Below are 23,822 nucleotides of genomic sequence, written 5' to 3' on the forward strand. Positions count from 1 at the left end.
TGGTTTTCCACCCCTAAACTGAAACACGTCAGGTCATGAACCTTTGCCAGGTGAGGCTTTTCCTCCATCTGAAAAGATTTTGGTTGTCAGATCTGATTAAGAGCAGAATTCTGTAGTTGTCAGCTGTTACTGGAGGAAGTGAAACCTTGTTATGACTCACATCGGCCTCTCACTCCTAAAGTGACTTAAAAGATGAAGTTAAACAAAGCCCCATTTTTCCGGGGACCCTCTTAAACTTTTACAAGGACCCCTGGGGGTCCCCAGACCTCTGGTTGATCCACGCTGGTCTAACAGATACAGGCTGTGATGAAAAGTTTCTCTAAAGAGGGCGAAGACAAAGTGATATAAGAGTAATAATGTCCTCCCTCCTCCTCTTTATCTCTCAGTACGTGTTCACATGAAACACTGGCTCAACATGTTGAGACGCAGACACACCAGCTGACTCCAATATTTCACAAACACATCACAGATGTCTGCTTTTAAGTACTACACAGTGTCAGTGTGATTGTTGGCCCGCTCCTTCGTTTCCCTCCAGTCTCTCAGTAACGTGTCCGGGGTGTGTTTGTTTCATGCTGCAGGTCGTCCTGAACGGGAACATCAGCGTCCTGCAGGAGACGGTGGAGCAGCTCCGTGAGACGAAGGCCAACCTCACGGCTCAGATCAGCGAGCAGGAAGGTAGGAAAAACTCCATCACTGCCATGAAAGGAGACTTTCTCAGGCCAGTCACCAACGGTATTCTTAGCTGCATTTTCCCCCCCTGTTACCATGACGACGCGTGAGTCAGAGTAAATAAATACACACGATTGGTCGGTTTAAAAAAAAACAACAACAGGAATGTGTTTTCTGCTCAGAGAGAGAGAGAGAGTCCCCTTTAATCATCAGTCAGAAACCACAAATATAAAACTGATCCTCAGTTAAAGTACGAGCAGGAAAACTCTGATGCTTTTATACTGTGAAATGAGCTGAGGAAAGGAAACAAGGAAACACACAAGGAAGTATAGGAGAAAAGACTGCAGGGACGAAGGAGAAGGAAAAGGAAAGTTTTATGAATCTCAAACGTACCGTGGATCATCCCTGAAAACACAAGTGAAGAAAAAAGTTCTTTAGTATTTTCACTGAAGTCAAAGATGTGAGTACTTTTCCCACCCGTCCCCACCTGTCACCACCTGTCACCACCCGTCCCCACCTGTCACCACCCGTCACCACCTGTCACCACCTGTCACCACCCGTCCCCACCTGTCACCACCCGTCACCACCTGTCCCCACCTGTCCCCACCTGTCACCACCTGTCACCACCTGTCCCCACCTGTCACTACCTGTCACCACCCGTCACCACCTGTCCCCACCTGTCCCCACCTGTCACCACCCGTCACCACCCGTCCCCACCTGTCACCACCCGTCACCACCCGTCCCCACCTGTCACCACCCGTCACCACCTGTCCCCACCTGTCACCACCCGTCCCCACCTGTCACCACCCGTCACCACCTGTCCCCACCTGTCACCACCTGTCACCACCTGTCACCACCCGTCACCACCTGTCCCCACCTGTCCCCACCTGTCACCACGCAGCAGTCACATCTGACCTGTGTTTAAACCTGCTGATGATCTTCTGCAGTAGATTCACGTCTCGTCCTCGTCTATGAAACGAACATACGACAGGAAACTGGGCGTACGGTCACTTGCTGCAGATTTTTAAAAATTTTTAAAAGGCATTAAATTGATTAATTTAAAAAGTATTAAAATGTCTCTAAACAATCTTACAAACGTCTTGGGACGTAGGATTTATTAACTGTTTTCAGTTAGGGCTCAAAATTGAAACCACTGGTACAAATTATCTGCACTGAAGCTTTGTTTAATCCGTGTAACTACATACAACACACTGTGTTTCACAGGGGTGATTATTACTGTGGCACAGTTACGCTGTGGATACGTGGTGTGAAGAAGGTGCCTCAAATTCACACATGCTTGATCAAAATAGAAGACGTGATTAATCATTGTGGATTGTTAAATGACGGTAGTGAGAGAAGAAGGCGAGGGATGAGACAGAAAACAACAGGAAGTGTCAAAAGTTTGGGAGTCAAGCTGAAACAAAACAAAAACTCTTTTCAGTGCATCTTTTGTAAAACCAAACTAGCTTCCCACATCGCAGCACTACGTCAGTACTTCAGCATCTCAACAGAAAGCGTCCAGTCCACAGAGCGGACCTGAGAAAACCCAACATTAGCCTCCCTCCAAACTGCCAGCACCTGGAGCTCCTCGCTCATCCATCAACTAAAGTCCGCTGGATGATGGGAAACCCCAGGACCCCTGCTGACAGATGAACAGGAAGCTCCATCAGAACAGAACCATCAGAACTGAGCTAACGAGGGACATTACCACAGAAAATAAAATTCTGCAGACAGTTTATGAGTCTTAAGGAGTCTGAAATCTAACTTTCCTGAAGCTGCAGGAACCCTGCAGAGCCCGGTTTTATCAGTGTGGACGTGAGCAGAGGCTGCGATCAAATCTAACGTCAGGTCTCGACTCGTGTGCACAGGTTCTAGTCAGCGTGGACGGAGGTGCAGCAGTAAATCTGTCTGAGTTGGAGAATTGTTATTAGACCATAGTGTGACTGGCGTCTAAGTATTTGCAGCCACATTTTGTTCACTTAAGAATGTAAAGACCTGCATCAGCTGGCTCACAGGTGCCTGGCTCTGTGGGACTGACAGAAGGATCTAATTCATCTTTGAAACACTGAGCACAAAGCATGTTGATGTTGTTTATCATTAAAACGTTATAATAAGGAAATAAATAAACCCTGCAACAGTGTCAGTACTGACATACTAGTAGCCCAGGTGATAACATTTGTACTGTTGTCCGGCTCTGTCACAGACGGTGCGTCTGGGTGTCCTCCACTTCCCGTCATGCCAGAAATGAAAGCAGGCCTGATACGCACGGCCACGCGCTCCTCAGTCCAGGCGTCATTTATAAGATTTTATATGAATATTATGATAATATTAGTTAAAGAATATCGTACTCATAGTCGTGCTGTTGTTCTGTATATCAGTACGGCTGTGATTCAGTCGTAGACACGAGGCCACAGAAACAGTTCTACAGGCGCCATTGATCGACAGTAAAAAGCAGCAACAGGTTCTGATTTGTTGGTTTGTTTAATGATTTATTTGGCTCTGCCCACACAGATAGTTCTGCAGTGCAGGCCAGCTGCTGTGTATCATGTCGTTTATGTCTCTTTGGTGGAACACGTGTGACGCTGATTAACAGATTCATCAGCACGCTGCTTCTTTCTGTCCCTTCGTCCTTTTCTGACCGTTCATTATTTATAAGATGCAGGATAACATCGTCACGTCATCAGTATCAGCTTTAAAATGAACCATCAGAATTGGCCAACATGCTTTTTCTTATTCAGCACAGTGAATCAGTATCACAGACACTGAACAGTGTTTCATGTCTCCACCTGCTGCTGGGCCGTCACCATCACAGTATACATGTATAACATGATGTTAATTCACTACAGCAGAGACCTGATGATGGTCACTAAGATTAGGTGGGAAAAAAGTAGTGCTGCACGATTTGATAAAAATGTGCGATTGCGATTTGCGATTACAGTATAATTTAAAATAAATGGTATCATGAGTCTTGTTGCTTGATTCAGTGTTTGCCTACATTATATCAGGGGGCCCTGACCTGACAGAGTTATTGTTATGGACAGACAGTGTGTCAGTGACCATCAACAGACTGAGCACAGTCAAACAGCACTGTACCTACAGTGGAGCGAGCCTGTGTTGCGTTCAGGCGTTGTCACGTAAATGACAAATTCCAGTACGCCATAGCACAACACAGCAGCATGTCAAGTGGGCCGAGCCCGAGCAAAGTTGCTCAATTTTTCATTTGTTATATAGTTTGTTATGGAGTCCGTGATTTCCCCGTGACACTTACAGATGTTTGCGTAACTGTGCTTGGATGTTGTTTATGAGGCTCTGGTGTCTTTCAGTTGTCTCTTTGTCTTTAACGTTACACGGCTCATCTTTCTCTCACATGCACTCTTCCTACTTCTCTCTGTGCCGTCTCAAGTGCTGATATAGATTGGTCGTGTTGCCACCGGACGTGGCGACTTTAACTTTTACAATTACACAGCACGTCTTTCTGTTCAACGTCGCTGTACCTGAATCCAAAGTATCGCCATGTGATAGACGTTGCGTTTTTTCCGCCACCAACTCAGCCTGTTCATGGTCGTGCTCATGCTCTTCTTCAGCGTCTGTGTTGGTCACTGCTGCACGCCGGCTGGTCACCTGACCATACGTGCTGCACACACCACGATAGCTTGTGGGCGTGATGTCAACAAACTCCAGACACTACAGGAGAGGCAGTCACGTCCACAGGCACACACGTTAACATTTATTATTATTAAATCGCAGATCGCAGCCTTTTATGTGGTTATGTAATCGCACAGCCTGACATCATGATTGCGATTAGATTAATCATGCAGCACTAGAAAAAAGTGGATATATTGATTTCGATATCAGTTATCGTCCAAATAAGCATATCAGACATCAGCAAACAATCCAGTGTGGTGCATCACTAAATATTTAAGTTAAATGTTATTTGTGGTAATGTGTTAAATGTTGTGGTGCAAAGTTTGTCACCACGACCTGTGATGTTGATTAATTAACGATTAACATGATTAACAGCTCAGAACAGCTGTAAAGTCCCAGTGCATCAGCACTCATGGAGCGCCTCCTGTCCAATCAAAGTGCTCGGTCAAAACCAATTGTAATGTATAAATATATAATATATAGGTTATGTAATTAATAAATGTCAGCTATAGGCCGGTACATCATGGACGTATGAATGAAATATTCCATCCTGAGCTGGAGTTTAAGTGTCCGCTGTAACGCTGTAATCAGTCGGTTTAACTGGACCTGAGGACGTCAGCGTTTTCATTTCCAGCTGAGAGAAGTTTCTCTTCTTGGCTGTATTATGTCTCTCCATGTTGTAAACTCTGGGGGCGGGGCCTCTAAACCCAGAATATATTGGGGCAGGACATTTAAATGACAGTTGTTTTCAGCCGCTGCATCATCACAAGGCTGTGATTGGTGGGATAAGAACGTTTAATGAACACATGAGGATTTCTGAGCTGGTTTGTAGTTTCTGGCCTAACATGAGACTGAATGACCTGTTGGGGTGTTTGTTGTTGCTGTGCATGATGAAATAAGTCATAATGTATTTTCCTTGAGTAATCGTCTCCAGCAGCAGCAGCAGGGCGGGAACAGGAGCCTGATGGGAAGTTCAGCAGCACTTTAATGAAGGTGACTTCCTGCTGTGAATAGTCGGAGGGAAACGATGGATTCCTGTATGCAGCAGATATGAGAGAAGCATTGTGTTAGTGTGTAACAGGCAGCTGCTGATAAACATCACTCAGTGTTTAATGCCAGCCGTCTGGAACAAGTGAGTCAGAGACGACATCGGACTGAATTCAGTTTAAACAAGAGGAAAATATTCAGCTGCTGCAACACAATACATCTCAATGACTCCATGCCAGTGACAGAGAAAGGACTCTGATCTTTGACTGCAGTGTAGAAACACTGCGCTGCACGTTAAAGTCCTGACTCCAAAACAAGACCAAACTTTACCTGTCCAGAGGGAAACCGTCATGCAGCAGTGTCAGAACAAAGTGGGAAATAAAACAAAATATAAAAACTAAAGATGATCAGTGAGTAAGACCCAAAGGTACACGGTGACAGAATGGAAACAGGTTGACAGTAAGTAAGGAAACACATGAGGAAGTTACCACAGATGTTCCTGTTATCTTACGTTGTTATCTCTGCTGTGACGGCAGCTACACTCACTCATGGTGATGATGATGATGGTGATGATGATGATGATGATGATGACCTGACGATGCTCTGAACGTGCCGTGTTGAGTGAATATTTTCATCAGCACCGCTGGCCGTCATATTCCATGTCTCAAATGAGATCTCGTTTCATTCACAGTCTCAGTGAGTGAAAGGGCGTTAACATATTAAGCTACTAAATTTACACCTGCACTGAAACTGATTTCTTTCATTTGAACAGTGTTTTACTGTAACGTGTCCTCTAAGATACTGTGAGCAGATTATAGAGTAATGATACTGTGAATGGCAGCACAGTAATGAGAGGGCCGCGCCCTGGCAAATGTTAGTCGACCAGAGAGGTCACCAGTGGGCAAGATTTCATTGGTCACTTAGTCACAGACAAAACAAACTCAAACTCTATCAGGAGCTGCACCTTATCAAAATAAATCCAACCCTATATGACTGGACCACGTGTGACTTTACTTTGAAAGGACAGACACAGGAAGTGTCCACGCTCAGCGGTCAGACAGGAGTCTCAGTCGGGGGGGCAGCCCTCGTAATGACACTTCAAACACTTGACAGTAACTTCCTGGTGTCCAGCTGCCAGTACTGTAAAATTTACAGCAACTTTTTACAGTCTGGCTAATTTAAATATTTATGCATCATCACATAACAGTCATATATTCGTGGTGATTGACTTGATAATTTGTGGATGATTTTGCTGTGACATTTGTGTCACGTTTCGTACACAGACTGTAAACAGATACAGTTTGTCAGCTCGTTAAGTTTTCAGAGTCTGGATTTTTTTATGCCTCCTTTTTTAGGCCGGAGGGATTTTGTTAGGTTGTCAGTCTCTCCATCCCACCCTGAACACAGTGGCTCAAGAACACCTTAAGGCACTATTTAAATTTGGCACAAACGTCCACTTGGACTGAAGAATAAACTGATCAGAATTTTGTCATCGAAGGTCAAAGGTCAGTGTGACCTCATGAAACATGTTTTTGTCCATAACACAAGAATTCATTCACTAATTCTGACCAAAAATAAATGAAATGAAATAAAATAATGAAGGTCAAAAGGTCAAAGGTCAGCTTGACTGTGACATCATCATGTTTTAACGTCATATCTCAGGAACAGAAGGGGAGACATTTGGTCAGATACTGAATTGGTGACTCTAATCTTGACACTGTGCTGATTGTATAGATCTTCTGTGTGTGAGGCATCCATGTTTTCACTGACATGGATGGAGACTGTAATGTTTGGTCCAGACTGCACAACATGTTTGTCTGCTCTAACAGTCTCTGTGTCAGATCAGGCGATCGTGGAGTTTAAAGTCGTGCCGTGACTTGGCTGACAGACATGACAGACTACATGATGGTCCACACCAATCATCCCTGGGTGACCCCAGCTGAACAGGAAGTGTTGAGTTTGATTAAACTAAACCAGAATGATAAATGGTGGTGTGTGTTTGAGATGCAGCTGGTAGCCTCTGCAGCTGTGCTGAGTAAAGGCCCAGACACTATCCGTGAGTTTGATTCCTTTATATCCTCCATTATGAAGAAAGAACATTCTCTGCTAGCTTGATGCTAATGGCAGTACTCAGCGGGTTGATAAAGTGCCTCTGCTGTTTGCTTTTTACTCTGTGTGCTAACGTCCCTACAGGAAATACCTAAAAGGCTGGGCTGTTGTTGTCCTACAGTTTCCACGGCAACAGATTGCTCTGTGTTCCTATTGGTCAAAGTGACGGCTGTGACGGGAGAAGTCGTGGAAGACAAAAAGAAAATCAAACATGCTAGACTTTCTGTTGGAACGCCATGAGGCGTCAAAGACGTGGCGTCGGTTGTCGTCTACTATGACACACTACACGCGATGAAACAATGGATTATTGCGTACGACACCGTACGACGCTGCGTCAGGCTGTAATCAGGCTGATGTCTGTTGTTTGTACCATAAGACAAACTTGACTGGTGTGCGGAGGCGTACAACGGCGGGGCGGTGATTCTAGATTGTGTAATTATCAAATACATTTTCAATAAAACCATAATTAATAAAACACAGTAAAATAAAATGACAGTGAGGACCCTGTAATTATACATTATTAACATCACTGTGACACTGTTGGTTTTCTAAACTGATCGTGTTGTGAGATAAAAGCAGTGGTTCGTACAAAAGTTTCCTGTGAGATGTCGTTGAGTAGAAGAAGAAAGAAGCAGAAAATGGAAATAATTAAGTTAATTAAAGTACCTTTCATTTTTACATCAGTACTTTTTAAATATCCTGAGCTACATTCCAACACTGTGAATTATCTAAATTATTGTTTTCTTAAAACAAGTGACATGAATCTGTTTTTATAAAAGACAGAAGACACAGTGCTGCATGATGACCCAGAAGAATCACACTTCATGTGACAGCTTCTGAAACGTGTTGGAAATACCTCACGGCACTGACAGATTGTTTCTGCTGCTGTCAGAGAGGACGTGAGACTTCAGGACAGAAAGTACCTGATGAAAGAGTACGATAAGTTACCGTCTGCTGACAGAGGACAAAATAAGATGTCTTTAAATTATTAAAACTCAGTCAGTGCTTGAGTGTTTTGGTGGTGAGGCTGAATCTGATCCTGGATCTGCTCACAAACAAGCTAAAGAACAGAAAACATGAGAGCTGGCAGCTCAGATCATTCCTGACATAACAGTGACGTCAGACTGTGATAACACTCACCGTCTCCTTATAAGTTCATCCAGAAGCTGATCTGCACCAAACTCTGATTTGGACTGATTACATGTCCCCTCCTCCTCCCTTAGTTACTGTTGCTATGTTGGACAACTTTCAGTCAACAGTGTCACTGCATCACTCTGCTAACAGAAGAACACAGACGAGACTCAAACGCAACAAGAATCAAAGATCGTTCTTCAGGTTCAGTTTCACTCGGCACATGTCTCCGCTCAGGTGTCATCACATGACAACAGGTGATCATACATGTGATGAAGGACGTCTTTCTACGGTCGTCTGCTGATCTGGGGTCAGAGTGATAAAACTCTTAAACCTTGAGCACAAATACAGAAATGTGTTTTCATTGGATTCGTAAAGTCGTGCATCCGCCCAACCTGGTCTCACTCCGAAGTCGCCGAATACCGCCGTTTGGTCAGTGACTTCCTGTGTCAGACACTGACGATAAAAGCCGTCCTTTCATGCCAGCATGATACGCGGCCGGTCACTGTTAATGTTTAACGGCTTTCATATCAGACAGTTTCCAGAATGTTTCACAATAAAGGATAAAAAATAAAACGTCAAAAGTAAATAAAATAAGAATCAGAGGCCACAAACACATTTTTATCAAACAGTTTAAGATGGAAAATTGAACATATTAATGTAAACAGCAAAAATTCTAATGATAATGAAACTCTCTAGCGGGCGCCACTGAGCTGGTTTTGGACCCCCGAGCAGGAGACCCGTCAAATATCAAAATGATTACCACCTCTGATAAACGTGCAAAGTTTGGTGGGTTTTTGAGCAGCTTTAGGTCCTAAAAGGAAGTTCATTTGGGGTAATAATAATAATAACAATAATAAAAATAATAATAATAATAATGATAGGAAGAAGAAGAATTACTATTATTATCATTATTATTATTATTATTATTTAATAATAATAATGATTATTAAAGAGTGCTTGGGCCCTAATAACAAATAACATTAAATTAAAAAAAAAACAAAACAAACAAACATTCATGGCTACATCTTTATAAATCTTAAAAATATGTGTTTTATTCGTCTGACTTCAGTTCTTCTTCTTCTGTTGTATTTCTTAAAACCAGCTGAACTGTGGGAACTGTAGTCTTAAAATACAGCTGCAGTTCCCACTTGTGACCACAGGGGTCGCCAAAGAATCCAGGACTGAAATCTGATGGATTCAAACTGCACCAGATTAAAAACCAAAATCCAAACAATAAATAAGTAAAAAATAAACTCAGTTAAAAATATATTTTTTAAGATTTAAAACATGACGAAGACTCAGCCGGATGTTTCTTCCTCAGCATCCAAACTCTGTCTGTTCTGTGTGTGTGTGTGTGTGTGTGTGTGTGTGTGTAGATCACATCGAGGCGCTGCAGCAGAACGTGACGCTGGCCGGACATCAGACCGAGTCCTGCTTCAGTCTGAAGGCTGCCGCCGAGAGCCAGATGTTGGCGGCTCAGAGTCAGACTAAAGCCTGCGAGTCCCAGCAGCAGTTCCAGCAGAAACAGCTGTGAGTAAACATCTGTCTCACGTTCACACACATCAGCACTGTCACACTGCTGTCAGCCATGTTTTCCTAACATGGTTCCCAAAATGGTTCCCAGCATGGTTTCTAACATGGTTCCCAACATGGTTCCCAACATGGTTTCTAACATGGTTCCCAACATGGTTCCCAGCATGGTTTCTAACATGGTTCCCAACATGGTTCCCAACATGGTTCCCAACATGGTTTCTAATATGGTTCCCAACATGGTTCCCAGCATGGTTTCTAACATGGTTCCCAACATGGTTCCCAGCATGGTTTCTAATATGGTTCCCAACATGGTTCCCAGCATGGTTTCTAACATGGTTCCCAACATGGTTCCCAGCATGGTTTCTAATATGGTGCCTAACATGGTTCCCAACATGGTTTCTAATATGGTTCCCAGCATGGTTTCTAACATGGTTCCTAACATGGTTCCTAACATGGTTCCCAACATGGTTTCTAACATGGTTCCCAACATGGTTCCCAGCATGGTTTCTAATATGGTTCCCAACATGGTTCCCAGCATGGTTTCTAACATGGTTCCCAACATGGTTCCCAGCATGGTTTCTAATATGGTTCCCAACATGGTTCCCAGCATGGTTTCTAACATGGTTCCCAGCATGGTTTCTAATATGGTTCCCAACATGGTTTCTAATATGGTTCCCAGCATGGTTTCTAACATGGTTCCCAACATGGTTCCCAGCATGGTTTCTAATATGGTGCCTAACATGGTTCCTAACATGGTTCCCAACATGGTTTCTAATATGGTTCCCAGCATGGTTTCTAATATGGTTCCCAACATGGTTCCCAACATGGTTTCTAACATGGTTCCCAGCATGGTTCCCAACATGGTTCCTAACATGGTTCCCAGCATGGTTCCCAACATGGTTCCCAGCATGGTTCCCAACATGGTTTCTAACATGGTTCCCAACATGGTTTCTAACATGGTTCCCAACATGGTTCCCAACATGGTTCCTAACATGGTTCCCAGCATGGTTCCCAACATGGTTCCCAGCATGGTTTCTAATATGGTTCCCAACATGGTTCCCAGCATGGTTTCTAATATGGTGCCTAACATGGTTCCTAACATAGTTCCCAACATGGTTTCTAATATGGTTCCCAGCATGGTTTCTAACATGGTTCCCAACATGGTTCCCAGCATGGTTTCTAATATGGTGCCTAACATGGTTCCTAACATGGTTCCCAACATGGTTTCTAATATGGTTCCCAGCATGGTTTCTAACATGGTTCCCAACATGGTTCCCAACATGGTTTCTAACATGGTTCCCAGCATGGTTCCCAACATGGTTTCTAACATGGTTCCCAACATGGTTCCCAACATGGTTTCTAACATGGTTCCCAACATGGTTCCCAGCATGGTTTCTAATATGGTGCCTAACATGGTTCCTAACATGGTTCCCAACATGGTTTCTAATATGGTTCCCAGCATGGTTTCTAACATGGTTCCCAACATGGTTCCCAGCATGGTTTCTAATATGGTGCCTAACATGGTTCCTAACATGGTTCCCAACATGGTTTCTAATATGGTTCCCAGCATGGTTTCTAACATGGTTTCTAACATGGTTCCCAACATGGTTTCTAATATGGTTCCCAGCATGGTTCCCAACATGGTTTCTAACATGGTTCCCAACATGGTTCCTAACATGGTTCCCAACATGGTTCCCAACTGGAAGTTGTAACAAAGCAATAAACCTCCTGATGGAAACGTTGTCCTTTGAACAGATCGATAGTTTAGCTGAAAGATGATCAATAACTATGTAAATAAAGAGGCTGCAGCTCCGACTGTGTGTCTGTGTGTTACAGTCAGAAGTGTAAAGAGGGGGAACCTGAAGCTCCTCAGGAGAAGGAGAAGCAGCAGCAGGACACCTCCTCCGTCCCCGGCTCCTCCACCTCGCTCTTTGCTGGTATTCCTGCGCTGACGCTGCTGCTCTGCAGCGCTCTGCGTCTGATAACCTGTGAGTACCGACAACACGCTCATAATCACTCACACATGGCTGTTAATCACGTATGACACAATGAAAACCACAAAACTCCTGCTGCACCCAAACGCATCGTTTACACTGCAAAAAATAATCTACTTTTCATCCTGTCTGACTTCAACTCACCTAACACAACAATGTGCAATGACATGCACCCACTTGATGCCCTGGAGGTGTTTCAGCAGAGCACCTTCAGGGGCAGGCTGATCCCACCAACACATAAGACTGAACCTAAAATACCTACAAGTATCTGTCTATCTATCTATCTATCTATCTATCTATCTATCTATCTATCTATCTATCTGTCTATCTATCTATCTATCTATCTGTCTATCTAGCCCCCTCAGATTAAAGGGGTCCAGGGTCCAGAAAGACTACACAGGTTCTTATAGAAGTGGAAGTTAATAAAACACAACTGAGGATGTGATTAAACAATTAATTACATAAAATAACCAATGAGAGACGACTGTAATTAAATAATTAAAATGTCTTAACCCCAGTTCACTGAAGCTCCCCTCCTCCCAGAGTCCATTACTGTCCTTCATCAGGTGAAACCGTCGTCTTCCGGTGCCAGCGACTGCGCCGTCCTCAGCGGCCCGTTCGGCTGTTGGCTGCCCTGTTGCCGGCGTGCCCCTCTGTGTGGCACTCCACTCGTCGTGGGGAGACCGACAACACCCACCAGTGCCAAAGCACCAAGATTTGCCACACTCTGCCGGGCCCCGCTAGCCTGGAAATCCAGACCCAAATCTAGAAAGATTTAGGGTCTGGCTATGAGTAATGCAAATGGCCCAACTTGAGGGGCCGCACCAAGCATGCATTTGTAAATATCACTGCATGCAATTGGATAACACTACGACCAATCAGAACAACACACGGGGTGACGTATCCAGAGCTTAGCTACCAGCGGAGCTAACTGGTAGATTAGACTCTTGCTGTATCCGGCAAAACAGCAAAAACATCCTTCTTGCAAAGGAAAGACTCGAGCGCCGTCTTCTGTTCCTCTTTTAGAGAAAAAGCCAAGTCTAACTCGTTCATTGTAGCGGCCAAAGCTGTTTCAAACAACTGGTGTTCATCCGTAGCCATCTTGCAATGTTTACTGGCTGATTCTGGACTTTGTCGTCGCAGCGCTGTCGTCATCTGTTTAGCTCGCCTCTGGCCCGCCTATATCAGATACACCGATGTGATTGGTGCAGCTCGGTTTCATGGGCATAGGTAAAGAGCATGATTAGCGACTGCCAGAGTGACTCGCTGAGCAAATTCAAACTGTGCTCTTGCGAGAACTCTGGATTTCCAGGGTAGGGCCCCGCCTCATCCGCCGCCAAACAGAGATTAATACTCAGAGTTTTGTTTGGCAGTCACAGCTGCTACAGACTCAGGCTGGACTGTTCATGCAGAATGGATCCTGGCTGCTGTGTTCAGGCTCTGGTGGCTCGTTTCTGGAAGGACGCTGCGTGATTTGTGCAGGCTTCAAGGTTTCACTGGTCTTTCTCTGCCGTAGGTCCCCACGTTGAGTCCCTTCAGGGGCAGTAGGAAAAAACAGTTGCATGCTGCAACAGAGACACAACAATCTCAAGCCTGCATCTGATTAAATGAATTAAAAACACTCAGTGAGAAAAGCCATGACAGAAGAGCACAAATACAAAGCCATGCCACACACATGATAAACACGTACAGGACAAGCCGCTCAACACTGAGCCCGTCACACGTATTGTTCCTCTGACAGTGAGACACATGACTGGTCACAACACGTCCACCTGAGGGCCTGAGTCTTCCTACATGCCGGCCGGTCTGCAGTCAGTTTCTGTCTCTCTGTGCTGATCCACTCACTCCTAAATGGTGCTTTGGCGTCTTTGGCGATGTGGTCACCTGCTGACATCAGCCTGATCAGCTGCTCCTGTGAGCTCAGCTCGTGGGCGGAGCTCAGACTCAAAGTACCTCAGCGATATTTGAATTCAGTTTGACACAAGGTGCAGATGACTGCTGACTGTCAGCTGAGCCGTCTGAGAGTTTTTAAAGTCAAAGGAGACGTTCAGAAGCTCAGTGGTGTCTTATCTCACGCTACATCATTCCCTTATTTCAATACATTTATATATTTAATACACGTTCTTAATTTCTTGATGAGAAATTAAATCTGGCTTTAAAAAAACAAGTTGCACCGACAGATTGCTTCACTTGTTTTAAGACATAAACCTCTAAGTCTTTGCCTCTTTGACGAAATTACGTCTCCAAAGTTTTTATGTCACATGCTCAGACTGCAATAAAAAACATATTTGAGAGTCAATATAAGAATTAGGAAACAGGACATGTGACTGCAAGTTAAAATAAGTTCCCATAAAGCTTCAAACACCCTGTTAACTGATTATTATCTTATTAAAACAGAGGACGGACTGAGATATGAAACCTGGACGCAGCTTTGTCTGCAGGAGGAACACTGACTGTAGGGTCAGTAGTCTGATCCCCACGTCCTCATGTCCTCACGTCCTCACGTCCTCACGTTCTCACGTTCTCATGTTGGAGTCCATAAATACAACCTGACATCTCCTCAGACTCCTGAATCTAAATCTGCATGTTCAGATCACGTCAGCCAAAACTAGCGTGGACGTCATTTAATCCACAGCACAGAGGACGAGCCTCACGCTGCAGAAACTGGTCTCAGATCAGGGAAGAGGAGACGCTGAGATTTGTCTGTCAGCTCCACCTGCTGGTCGGAGTGTGTCACTGCAGGAACGTCAGTCAAAATCAGCATCTCAGAAACAGACCTGAAACCTGAAGATACACTCATCAATATCAAACATACTGATTTAAAAACAGCAAATAAATGATGTTTATATCAAATATCACTTTAACGTCCACAGTAAGGAAAGAGCAGCATTTTTTATTTCCTCTGGACAATAATAACAGAAATCTATGTTTCGTTTGTAAATATCAGCTTCTACAGAACAGATGAACGTCTCTTTGTGGCGTTCGTAATACAGAAATAAAAATCTACATTACAAACCATATTCTGATGTAATGCCTCTAATTTGTTAGTATACTGTAAACACATATCAGTGTGTTACCATGGCGTCAGCAGTATTAGCAGTATTTGTGTATTTATTCTGGATATTTATCATCGTCGGAGGGGAACAATAGTTAGACACCTGTATGAGTCAGAGAGAGACTCTAAACTGAACTCCTGAAAAGTGACGATGCCGTCACATGAACCGGATCATCTGACGTCAGTGAGTCATCAGAGTTATCTCAGAGGAACTGACACTGACGGATCAGGAAGTCGGTTTCTGTGCATTCATTTGTTTTCCAATCAAAACACTGTGTGAGAGCTGCTTCACCTCTGTGGTGGCAAAACAACTTCGGCCTATTTATTAAAGAGTTTAAAGAAAAGGTCTTCACACGTCGGCTGTCTCTCTGGAGTTTTAATAAGCATTCATGAATGGAGTCACACACACATATACAACAGTGGCAGTGAGTGAGTGAGTGCCTGGATGTTCTTCAGCCATGCTGTCTTTATAGTTCCCAAAACACATGCATGTCAATAGTCAAAACATATAGCACGCAGGTGGTCCTGCAGTAAGCATCCCGAGACACAGCATCTCTTGAGGCCCACAAGGACACTTGTTGTCCCTGGGTTGTAACCTTTAACCTGCTTCCATTTGGCCCCTGCTGTATGTCACACAGTAGGGCTTAAATGAGCAACACATGTCATTAGGTGAGAGTTCAGTTTCATCAAAACAAGTAACCTTAGGACATGTGGACACAACACATGCAGAACACACTGTAGGTTAAATATAGTAAATACCAGAATTTTCCATCACACCTCCTTAATATGGACTTTAAATAAATAAATAAATAAATAAATAAATCATGTTGAAGGAGATGAATCACAAATAACTTTTTAAAATCAGAGATTAATCAGGATTTAAAATTCAACAACAACATTTGATGATCAGAAGTCTTTTTATTTTGTCATTACTAAAAGTGTGTGTCATATAAAAACTAAAGTGATGCTCAAAGTTGTCACAGTGAAATTTAAGGTGTGCTGATGGATTCACGTCATCAACTCATGCATTGAGTAACATTACAAGTTAACGTTCCACCTTAAAAGTTGCCGGCAGTCGGCCCAGTGAATGAAGTTATTTTTTTTTTCATCAGCAAAGCGTCCTTTGTTTTATTTCTCTTATAAATGACAGCAGTTATGGCGTCCACAGGTTTAAAGTGTGTGTTGTGTTTTCAGGAGCTCGGCGAGGCGGCGACCTGTCGAAGACGACGAGCACTGTGGTCCAGGACGGGGAAGGGGGGCGGAGCCTGGACGGACTAAATGACTGCTGTACAAACAAAAAACAGATCGCCACGGAGACGCTGACGTGTGTCGTATGATGATTGGACAGAAACTTTGCTGAGACGTTTACTGACTGATTTAAAGACTCTGCAGCTTCACCACTGTTTTCTTTTTTATTTTCTGTTTATGAAGCTTAACGGCTGCTTTTTACTTCCTGCTGCTGCTCTGTCACATTTTAGCCTCCGAAATATTAACGTTAAATCCTCCGTCAGGTTTTACATCGATTTCTTGGCAAAAATCGTCCTGCAGAGAGTCGAAGTCCTGATGAAACACTGGTGCGTTCAGGGACATGAGAGATTTAAGATCCTGCTGCTGAGCAGAGAAACTCTAAAATAATTCATCATTGTTACTATTTTGTTTTATAAATTAGGAGTTTGTACCCAGAGTGCTGCGTGTGTTTCTCTGCAGGTCGGCACACACAAACAGGAAGTTTAACTTTCACAATAAGAGCAGAAATATGAAGGAAAAAAAGGGACTAATTTGCAGTGCACACATTGATCAGGTTTCACTGGAGTTGTGTGATTTAATGAGACGGATCAATAACAGATGTTTAGTGTCTCTCTGCAGCAGGAAGTCTCTGCTGGTTCTTTAAAGGAGCAGTCCGTAGACCGCCACTAAATTCTACGCACTGCTCCTTTAAAACCAATCAGATCAGTGAAAGACTGACGGAGGAAAACGATCAGCAGGGAGGCAAAGTGAAGCTCAGTTCAGAGTTCGTGTTTATACCTGACGGTGAAATCTGGTCTCAGTCTGGATTCAAACTGCTGATGTTTATTGATTTTATTCATGTTTTATCATCAGTTGCTCTGATCTGTGAATTATCAAACGACATGAATATCAGCAGATCTGATCAATAATCCGTGACGTAATCTGTGTCCTCCGTCAAACAGCTGATCCAGAGTCAGTTTTACCGTCAGGTGTGAACGGACTCAAAGTGTGAAGAAATTCTGTTTGTTACTTTTTAAACTCACAGCTTGAAGCTCGACGAAGCAGCGACGCGACTTTTAGAAGCTTTTATCTAATTCAGCGGGGCCTGTTTGGGTGGGAGGGGCCTATGGAGTGGGAGGGGTCTGTGGGTGGGTGGGAGGGGCCTGTGGGTGGGTGGGAGGGGGTGTCGGGGAGGAGGTGAATGTTTTCATGAGGATAATAAATCGGAATTGAGTTTCTAAAATGTTTGAACATGTCCTCCGTTTTAAACCTGATTTCATTTTGTCAATAAAAATGGAATAAAGAGAAAACATGTTAATAATTTCATATTTTCAGAACAAACAAATAAACCGATCACTGCTGCAATAATCAATGACAGTCAAACGTCTGCAATACAGAAGCTGTCGGAGGTCAAACAGCACTGAGCTGCTTTACGGACGTTTTTCTTCATTTAGACTTCCAGCATTTAAAATCAGGTCTGTGGAGTACGGAAGCTGCTGAAATCATAAATAAATAAACATACTGAATAAATTACATATTGTATATAATTCATCAGTCCATGGAAAAGAAGCCGTTTAATAGAAATAGAATAAATAAAAGCACTTTGAGTGGTTAGAAGACAAGAAATGTGCTGAACAAGTGCACGTCTGTTGTAAAACAGAAATAAATACATTTTCAAAAATGATAAATATGAAACTAAATTCAAAATAAATTAATAAGAAAAAATAATAAATGTAATGAATAAAAGAAATATTAAATTGGAAAAATAATAAATAGGGTGAATAATAAAAGGTAAATAACTAAAACAATAAAGCAGCATTTATTTTTAATAATTTAATTTCAGAATTTAAGAAATGCATAAGTAAACTTAATATAAAACTAAATTTAAAATAAATTAATTAAATTTAAAAGAAAAATTCAATAGGAACATTAATAAATAGGGCAATTAATACAAAGGCGAAGAAATAATGAAACAAAGAAAAGAATCAAATTAAAGCAGAAATAGTTAATATTTATTTTACATTCTCTCAATTAATTAATTAATGCCTACATTTAATTTTAATATTATTTTCGGCACATAGATGAATTTAAAAATAAATTACAGACATGCACAGATAAATTGAATATAATGAATATAACACTAAATTTAAAATAAATTAATAAAAATTATTAAAATCTAAAAAAGGAAAATTAAATAGAAAAGTAAACAAATTGGGCTTTAATACAAGGGTAAATAAGAAATAAAAACAAAGAAGCAAATGAAAACAAATATTTATTGCATGTTTTATTAATTAATGCCTACATGTATTAGTAGTATTGTTTTGGCACATTTAACTGCATGCTCATTTATTTATTGAGTCATTACTGATTGTTGACTTTGGCAGTTTGAGTGCTCCGTAAGATGAGAGGAAGAAGTGACAACATTAATTGATAATTAAATCATTAAATAATTTCTTTCTTTTTCGTGTCACATCCGTGTTTCTGCTTCATTTTTAAATTCAGGTGCGTTTTCAGAGTTTTGTCACTTCTGAACCTCCAAACAGACTTTCACAGTAAAATCAGGTCATGATAGTTATAGTATATAATGTGACTTTAATAATTAATATTATTGATTTATTACTTTAATTAAAAAAATGTTTTTTTCCCCTTAATGTAGCAGAGAATTTAATCGTCTCAGCAGCTGAATGAAAACAGTTTTATCACAGTGCTTTTATTCTGAAGGTCCAGAACCATCATTTCCCTCCTCAGTTTATTTATCTGATTGTTTTATTGATCCTTCACACAGATCAATATGTCATCACTGTTAGTGACATCATCATCTTCATCATCTTCATCCTCCTGTGTGAGAGCCAGCAGGTCGTTTTCCCACAGTGCGGTCTGTCAGGAGGGGGCGGGGCCTGTCACTGTAACAAGCCAATGATGAGTGGGCGTGGAGCCCACGACTGATAAACATCTCAGCCAATCAGACGGCCCCGAGAGAGACGATAACAGTGACGGGTCCCAGAGGAGAGAGGGGGCGTGTTTCAATTAGTGTGTGTGTGTGTGTGTGTGTGTGTGTGTGTGTGTGTGTGTGTGTTCCCACGTCTGTCTCGTTCACACTCAGCAGCTCTTCATTGTCTCACTTTGTCTGATCTGAGGTCAGAGATCATCACAGTAACCATGGTAACCAGGGGACGTCAGAGCAAGTACATCTGAGGTTCTTGTACTTGTACTCGAGTATTTCCATGTAATGTAACTTCTTCGGAGGTCAGTCTTGTACTTTACGTCAGCCCCTTCCTGTCCAGTGAAAACCTCATATCTCCAGACGTGTTGGACGTTTGTGACAAACTGTGACGGTCGTGACCTCGTCTGTAAAACAGGAGGGAAATTCACTGCAGTCAGAGACGCTCAGGTGATCAGAGGGGGCGGAGTTTATAAGGCCGCTGACGGAAGAAGCTTTGTGTTGTTAAAGTGTTTGTTTCTGAGGCTGCGTGGCGTTCTGCTCGCCGCTGAGGGTTTGTCTCCGTTCAGCTTTGCCACACTTCAGTTTCAGCAGATTGATATTCTGGTGTCTCCGAGGTGCTTCTTGTCTCCGAGGGACTCGACCGAGGCTCAGTGTCGTTTTGGGGGGCGGTGTCGGTCAGAGCAGCAGGTGCGCCTGTGTTTATTAAGCTGAAGCTCTGGAATAAGATCATTAGTTATAAAGGTATAAGGTAAGTGCTGTCTGAAGGTGAGACGTTTTAACCCTGGTGACGCCTCGTCACTGACTGACTGGAAATATGTCGCTGCATAAAACCGCAGAGCGCTCACTGACTGTAGCTGCAAGAGTTCAGTGATCCAACGCATCAGATTTATACTGCAGCTGCTCATGATGAAGGGTTCCATCAGGACGCCTTCATCTTCCTCACTGATCACCATGAACTGACATGTGGTTCTGATGTCATCAGAGGGACGCTGAGGTCATCTGTGCAACCGTTTAATGGACTTTAAGGAGTTCCTTAAGTATAAGACTAAGATAAGGAGACAAACTTAAGGAAAGCTCAAGGAGAAGACTTCAGGATGGTTTGTGCAACTTAATTTATTTAACTCAGATTTAAAGGGAAATCTTCCCCTCAGGCGCCCGACTTCTTCTTCAGTGGTGGATATCAACAGATCAGACAAAGTGAGACAATGAAGAGCTGCTGAGTGTGAACGAGACAGACGTGGGAACACACACACACGCACACACACACACACACTAATTGAAACACGCCCCCTCTCTCCTCTGGGACCCATCACTGTTGTCGTCTCTCTCGGGGCCGTCTGATTGGCTGAGATGTTTATCAGTCGTGGGCTCCACGCCCACTCATCATTGGCTTGTTACAGTGACAGGCCCCGCCCCCTCCTGACAGACCGCACTGTGGGAAAACGACCTGCTGACTCTCACACAGGAACAAATGCTGATTTATTTACAACCGGCAGGAGCTCTCTGATTGGTCCGCAGATGATTAATAATGATGATGTCACATGATCACAGAGCTCTCTGTCCTCGCACTGATCCTGATGATGAAACTCAGCGTCCAGTTTATTAGGAACCCCAGTACAGTTTAAGTCCAACACAACAGCGATACGTCAAAACAATCACTGACTCTGGAACTGCTCATTTACATAATGACATCACAACCTGCGCTCTCTGTAGACGGAGGCAGCGAGCACCACCGCCGCAGAGCAGTCTGTTAATCCATCAAATCAAATCTTGTCAGGTCCTGAAAACAGCCGCACATAAGTATGGAAAGCAAAGAGGGTCAAATGTGTCGTAAGCGTGTGTGACCACATCTGAATGTGTCAAAACTACGACTGTAACGTGATCAACAAAGTTCAGGCCACAGCAGCAGGCTGAGCACAAGACTCCAGACACAACACGCTCCAGCTCCTCCTGGAGGACCCCGAGGTGTTCCCAGACCAGATGAGATCTATAATCCCTCCAGTGTGTTCTGGGTCTGCCCCGGGGCCTCCTACCAGCTGGACCAGGAGGATCCTGATCAGATGTTGAACCACCTCAACATGAAGGAGCAGCGGCTCTACTCCGAGCTCCCTCCAGATGTCTGACTCCTCCCCCTATCTCTAAGGCTGAGCCCAGACACCCTACAGAGGAAACTCATTTCAGACGCTTGTATCTGTGACCTCATTCTTTCAGTCACTACCCAGAGCTCATGACCACAGGTGAGGGTTGGGACACAGATGGACCAGGAAATGGAAAGCTTTGCCTTCCAGCTCAGCTCCCTCTGAACCACGATGGTCCGGTGCAGCCTCGCTCCATTTTACCTTCACTGTCAACGAGACCACAAGATACTTGTACTGTCGCCTCCTCCTGAGACAGAGACTGACACGACTCCATGAATCAGCTGCTGCTGTTAAAGTGTTTAATGAATGTTGCAGGATGTTGGACACAGGTGTCCTCCTGTCCTCGACTACCCAAACTGGTTTGAAGGGAGTCAGTGAGTTGGTCACTAATCTCTCAAGACAGATTCTGCAATTTACATTGTAGAAACAGAAACAGCAAGCTCCGGGTTCATAGCGACCGCTCCACCCAAAACGCCGTCTCGTCAACGTGAAAAAAATATTTTCTCCAGCGGATGTCTTAGATACAACATGATTGAGCTAACTGGAGTAGTTTCATGTCGTATCCGACAACGGGAGGCTTTTAACGGATGACGTCCTGATGTTAGCTTTGCTGCTAGTGTTAGCTGTCCCTGTCAGCTGCAGCCACTGATGCTTTCTAGACATCGTGATTTCCCAAAACTGAATAAATACCACACATAGCAACACAAAACTGCTTTGCTAGCTCAATCATGTTGTAACTAAGATATCCGCTGGAAAAAATATTTTATTCACGGACCATTTATTGAGTTATTACCTTATTTTTATACAGTGTATGGTTATTACAGACACCGCTAACGGCTAAAGTTAACAGCTAACGGTTAGCCCAGCTAATCTACAATAACCATGTTAATTGCAAAACACACAGAAATAGTAACGTTTGTTCAGTCATTGTGTTTATAGACTTAACAAACATCAGATTAGTCTACACGGTGATATAGTGACGTGAAAAATGTGACATATAGCTAAACTCTGCTGGTTTTCTACCCAAAGTATTTGTGAACAACACGGTGATTCCCTGGGGGCACCGCCGGAAGTGAAGGGCGTGAGGCCCCTGCACTTCCATTAGTCGAAAAACTCCTGGCTGTGCCTCCGGAGGTAAAGGAAGGAAAAAATAAGGTTTTGTTTGTTTGGGTTTTTTTACCGATGGATTTCCAGATTGCAGGTAGACTGACTCAGTCTGAACACCTGGTCCAGTGTGGCGTGACGAGGCTGGCTGCTAGCGTTAGCATCAGAGGCTATGCTAGCTCAGACCTCCAGGTTTGTGTTGAGGTGATATTTCAGACTGACGTTCTCTGATGGTTGGAGCAGAACCTGCAGAGAACGCTGCTCCTATCAACAGCTCCATCTGGACGTTTTTTAAATGTAACTGTTCCGTTCACGGTAGTCTGGGGCTGTTAGCGGCTGTTTTGGTAAGGAACCGGAACCAGGGCGAGTGAGACAGGATTCGATGGATGCGCCTTTCCGTCAAAATAAAAGCACCAAGCTAATAAAAATGCGGTGAAACTTTTTAATTTAAAGAATATAATTTACAAGAAAAGCCCCAAGCCATTAAGTTAATCGATTTTCTTACACCCCTCATCACCCCAAATCGATGGTGTGTCAGAATTTAAAGTTTTACTTTGGTGAATTCCGGATCCGCTCTCTAGACCGGAACCAGAATCCAGACAAAATTCAGAGTGAATAGAAACCAGGCTCTTTACTTAACGTGAGGAGCTAGTTCACGGGGCCGAGCAGCGTCGTCTCGTCTGCCTCCATCATGTGACAAAGACTCTGTGGCCTTCAGTGACGCACCGGGTCAAAGGGCACTAATGCTGAGGTAATGTTTTCAACATGTTATGTTTCTGTGATTAACAAACTGAAATGAACGTGTTATTCTGACAGCCTGAGTGAAAACCTTCAGATGTGTGAGTGTGTAACACCTCCCTGAACAAACAGGTTTAATCATTCATTTTGTGAATGAATTAAAGATTTGCACAAATAGATTTCAGTGAGAGAGAAGATTCTCACAGAGGTCTGCAGAGCTGCGTCCACTCTCCTCTGAGCTGCGTCGTGTCGAGCTGCGGGGAGCGAGGGACGATGTTTCAGGAGGTCCGGTGAAGCCAGCAGGTAACTGGGCCGAGACTTCCTCTCCTGTGCTCATCATTCTTTAAAAACCTGATGTAAAGCCGATCGTCCCGCCTCTCCACACACTGTGTACTGTTTACTGTGTACTGTTTACTGTTTACTGTTTACTGCTGCTTCAACACGACAGGTCGATTCGACTCAGACGACAAACAGAAACCAGAATAATTCAGACACAGATCAGGTTTGATTCAGATTTAAACTATTAATATTCCTGTTGTTACTGT

At 43.4% G+C, this 23,822-nt stretch overlaps 1 protein-coding gene across 1 annotated transcript in view; it reads left to right on the forward strand.

Annotated features, from left to right (window-relative positions):
- si:ch211-1a19.3 (uncharacterized) overlaps positions 1-17,484 on the forward strand; it is a 31,356-nt gene extending 13,872 nt beyond the window's left edge. The window contains exons 2-5 of the mRNA XM_049587518.1: positions 579-675; positions 9,921-10,074; positions 11,914-12,065; positions 16,321-17,484. Coding sequence (XP_049443475.1) covers positions 579-675; positions 9,921-10,074; positions 11,914-12,065; positions 16,321-16,322 — 405 coding nt within the window. The 3' untranslated portion in view covers positions 16,323-17,484. The remainder of the gene's footprint in view (positions 1-578; positions 676-9,920; positions 10,075-11,913; positions 12,066-16,320) is intronic.
- Positions 17,485-23,822: the final 6,338 nt, after the last annotated feature.

This window comes from Epinephelus fuscoguttatus, linkage group LG10, assembly GCF_011397635.1.
Source record: "Epinephelus fuscoguttatus linkage group LG10, E.fuscoguttatus.final_Chr_v1".
Classification (NCBI taxonomy): Eukaryota; Metazoa; Chordata; class Actinopteri; order Perciformes; family Serranidae; genus Epinephelus; species Epinephelus fuscoguttatus.